Source organism: Benincasa hispida, chromosome 12 (assembly GCF_009727055.1).
Source record: "Benincasa hispida cultivar B227 chromosome 12, ASM972705v1, whole genome shotgun sequence".
NCBI classification, from domain to species: Eukaryota; Viridiplantae; Streptophyta; class Magnoliopsida; order Cucurbitales; family Cucurbitaceae; genus Benincasa; species Benincasa hispida.
The window spans coordinates 8,984,838-8,988,936 of record NC_052360.1 but is presented as its reverse complement, the minus strand read 5'-3'; the positions used below and the strand labels follow the sequence as shown (position 1 = coordinate 8,988,936).

Genomic DNA, 4,099 nt, shown 5'->3' with positions numbered 1-4,099 from the left:
AAATAAATTATATATTTACTGTGAATGTAAAACTATATATTTATTGTTTATCGTACTTAAACTTATTAAAAATTATATTATGTAATTTCGAATTTTTCTAAGATTTTTATTTTAATTTAGAAATAATATAAGTTTGAATCATTGACTCAATAAAATTGAAAGGTAAAAATAACCATAATAATCTAATATGTATAACAATCGTGATTTGATAACGATTCCACTTTTTAAATCAAATATCAAACTGTTGAAAATTAAATACATCTATTTCTTCATCATTTAAAAAATATATATAAATAACAAAGCTATGGTAGAAAATTTTGAAACATAATTTTCAATGCAGATATAAGATTTTTGAATGAATGTATTTGTAACTAAGTTTAAATTTTAAATATTCCACATCAATAAAAGCAAAGAAAGAGAAAAAATTATAAAGTAGATAAATATTTATTTGGTCACTTCTCGAAATAGGTTGATTTATAGAGACAATAAAATGGGAATATGTTTTATAAAATTGATTTAAAAAATTGTGCATGAGTTCATAATTAAATTTACTATCTACCATACAAAAAAATGTACACATGCCCCATTGTTCTCTCCTCTCCCTGCTATCCAACAATCCCTCTTTCGTTATTTTTTCTTAGGAAAAGACACGTAAAAAATGAAACGTAAAATAGCCCACATAAATAAGAAGAAAAGATGCAAACAATTAAAATTGAAGATATAATACATATTTATTTAAAAATTAAGGATAAAATAGGAAGATAAAGAATTTCATCTCTCATAACCCCTTTTATATTAATGTATCAATTTTTTTAAAAGAGTAGAATTAAATTTCTTTTAATCCCCAACCATAGTATTAAAGTTAATGTTCTACTCTATTTCATAGTTAATTATGTATAATTTGATTTTTTTTTAATAATTGTCCATATTATGTTCACATGTGTATCCTTTCTGTGTATTTTAGATATTTATATCTATTCAAAAACTTTAGAGTATCGTCTACAAGACTTCAATGTCTAGTGAATGGCTATACGACAACAACTTAATTCTATTAAAAAAAAGCAACTAACAAAACGAAGATATAAGATTGTAATCATCTTGAAATGGGAGAATGAAAACTTTAATACTATCATTCTAAAATCATTTCTATCATGAGAAATTTTGAAAATGGAGATGGGACCAAAGAAGAACATTATATAAAATATTATAAATGGTAGTTGAGGTATACATATTTAATTTGCCACTAACAATTTGATACTCAATCTAAGAACTAATCGATACTATTCAAGATATGGTACAAGAATGAGGATTCTCCTCTACACTATATACACGATAATGAGGACCTCCATAACCAGTATAACCATAGCATTGGTGCAATTTAACCATCTCTTCAATTGCTTCACTTTCAATCTTTCCTGTTTGCTTCTCTCCTCCTTTTGCTGCAGGCTTCTCTTCCTTCGCTGGGCCGACGCTGACGATATCGGCGTTCGGCCAATGCTTTCGAACCTTTGCAACTACGTCAACCGGATCAACTTCCCCTATTACTGTTAGCTTCTTCTCCTTCATGTCCATGGCAATCGATTCAATTCCTTCAAAGAACAAACATTTTAGCTCAGATCATCTCTCAGAAAAGAAAAGAAAAATAGAAGAAATCGCAAAGGGTTGTTGAGTAATTGATTACCTTGAAGAACAGAGACTGCTTTCAAAGCCTTTCGTTTTCCTTTGTCACCATGTATGTCCAACTTCAACACAACTTTCTGCACAAGGAAAATTGTTTTGTTAGTAAGATCAAAAGAGAGGAATTGAGTTAAGAAAACAGAGAGATAAAGAAAACCCATGAATAAACAAGAAAAAACAGAGCAAAAAAGAAACAAAGTGAAGTGAATTGAAACTCACCCTCATATTGAGATGGGTCTGAGAATTTGAATTGTTGAAGAAGAAGAAGAAGAAGAATGGCTTAAATAAGAAAATAAGGCAAAAGGGTAACGTTTGGATTTTAATAGGAAATAGAAAGGACGCCATTATTGTGATTCCTTGAAGGCCACGGTTCAATGACACAGCCAAACCAAAAGTCAGGTCTACCCTAACCAAGTCGTCGTTTCAAGACTTATTATTATTATTATTGTTTGTGGTAAGAAAATACTTTTCAAAATCATGAGGACCCCGAAATTAATGTAGGTATACTGAAATTTACGAAAAACAAATTTACAGTGTAAAAGAATGGAGTACATTTGTGTAGTACTAAGAATTCTTTTTGTAATTGATATATTTTTTTTCCTTAGGATTGTCAAATTCTCATATTCCATTTACTGTATTTATAAAATAATTTGTTTCTAAACTTTAGTTGGTAAAAATTGAATTTTTATAATTTTAACTTTGTGGCCATTCAGTGTATGATCACTTTACTTTCTAGACTTTAAAATTGGTAAACAATTTAATTCTATGAAAATATATCAGGTAAGTTTCCACTATAATACTAATTTGTTATAAATTTTAAAAGTAAGATTCCGTTTAATAATCTTTTAGTTTTTTATTTTTCATTTTTGAAAAGTGTGTTGATATTCTTACAATTTTATTGCCATATTTTTTTTTATTTTATTTATTGTTTCATAATTAGTATACATTTAATGCCAAATTTTAAAAGCAAACTTATGTTTTTAGAAACTGCTTTTTAGAGTTTCCAATATTTTTCTTGTGTTTTGAGAATACTTTTAAGAAGCAAATAACAAAAAATAAATAAACCAATAAATAGAAATAGTGTTTATAAGTTTAATTTTCACAAAATTTAAAATTAATGGTCAAATAATTATCGATCTCCATTATTAGAGGAAGTATTTTTAACTCTTTAAATATTTGGAGGTATATATGATTTGAAGCTTAGAAATATGATTGTTGAAGAAGTAGAATGGTTTAAATAAGAAGATAAAGCAAAAGGGGAATGTTTGGATTTTGAAAGGAAATAGAAAGAAAGGAATATGTTTGGATTTTGAGGTTAAAAAATACACTTCGAACATAGAGGACCCAATGATATTAATATGGGGTTACAAACTTTATGACGATGAAATTTATATGTGAACAAATTGAGTAGCACACTTTTGGTGTTAAGAATTTTTCCATAATCGATATATTTCTTTTCTTAGGATAAGAGGTTTATATTCTCATACTTTATTTTATTATTTAAAAATAATTTGGTTTCTAAATTTTAGTTTTACTTTTTTATGCCTTTAAATTTGTAATAAGTCTGAACTTTAATATATCATGATTTAGTTTTTAGATTTCAAAATTTGTTAATAATTTAATTCTATGAAGAAAATATAGTGTAATTTTTCATTATAATATTAAATTGTTACAAATTTTAAAAACAAAGGCTCCATTTGGTAATCATTTTATTTATTATTTTTTTTTTAAAAAAAAAATTAAGCCTATGAACAGTATTTTCACATCTAAATTTCTTTTTTTATTATTTATTTTTCATCAATAGTTTAAAAAACTAAGGAAAATTTTGAGAACTAAAAAAATTAACTTTCAAAAAGTTGTTTTTGTTTTTGAAATTTGTTTAAGAATTCAACCATTTTACTTAAGAATGATGCAAATCATTGTAAAAAATGTGGATAAAATAAGCTTAATTTTCAAAAACAAAAACTAAAAACCAAATTGTTATCAAACGGGGTCTAAATTGTTACAAACTAAATTTCAAAGAGTAAGTTCCTGTTTAACAACCATTTAGTATTTGGTTTTTTATGTTTGAAAATTGTGTTGGTTTTCTTACTATTGTAATGCCATGGTTTTTATATTTTATTTTTTTATAATTAGTAAACATTTAAATTTTTAGTCAAATTCTAAAAATAAAATTATATTTTTAAAAATTATTTTTTGCAGTTTTAAAAAAATTAACCTGTGTTTTGAGAATACTCTTAAAAAGTAAATAAAAAAACGAAAAAAAAAATCAATGAGTAAAAATAGTATTAATTCAACTTAAAATAAATGTAGGTTGTATTCTATTGTGGGGGTAAAGAATAAATGATAGTTATGTGAAATATTTTAAGACTAATTAATATTGCAATGACAATTTTGTGAAATTTTAAGACTAATTAATATT

At 25.2% G+C, this 4,099-nt stretch overlaps 1 protein-coding gene across 1 annotated transcript; it reads right to left on the bottom strand.

Moving 5' to 3' along the window:
• Nucleotides 1-1,174: 1,174 nt before the first annotated feature.
• LOC120068116 (heavy metal-associated isoprenylated plant protein 39-like) lies at nucleotides 1,175-2,030 on the bottom strand. Its single transcript, XM_039019813.1, has 3 exons — nucleotides 1,897-2,030; nucleotides 1,682-1,757; nucleotides 1,175-1,589 (listed from the first exon to the last, which is right to left on the bottom strand). Exons 1-3 carry the CDS (start codon nucleotides 2,020-2,022, stop codon nucleotides 1,285-1,287), a joined length of 507 nt encoding a protein of 168 aa, XP_038875741.1. The 5' UTR covers nucleotides 2,023-2,030; the 3' UTR covers nucleotides 1,175-1,284.
• Between the last annotated feature and the right edge of the window lie 2,069 nt (nucleotides 2,031-4,099).

Excerpts from the sequence above, each read along its gene's own strand:
- LOC120068116 (XM_039019813.1), bottom strand. The coding sequence starts at position 2,022 with ATGGCGTCCTTTCTATTTCCTATTAAAATCCAAACGTTACCCTTTTGC. Across the intron at positions 1,758-1,896 it reads AGACCCATCTCAATATGAGG|AAAGTTGTGTTGAAGTTGGA; the intron begins GTGAGTTTCAAT and ends TTCCTTGTGCAG. Across the intron at positions 1,590-1,681 it reads AGCAGTCTCTGTTCTTCAAG|GAATTGAATCGATTGCCATG; the intron begins GTAATCAATTAC and ends TGTTCTTTGAAG.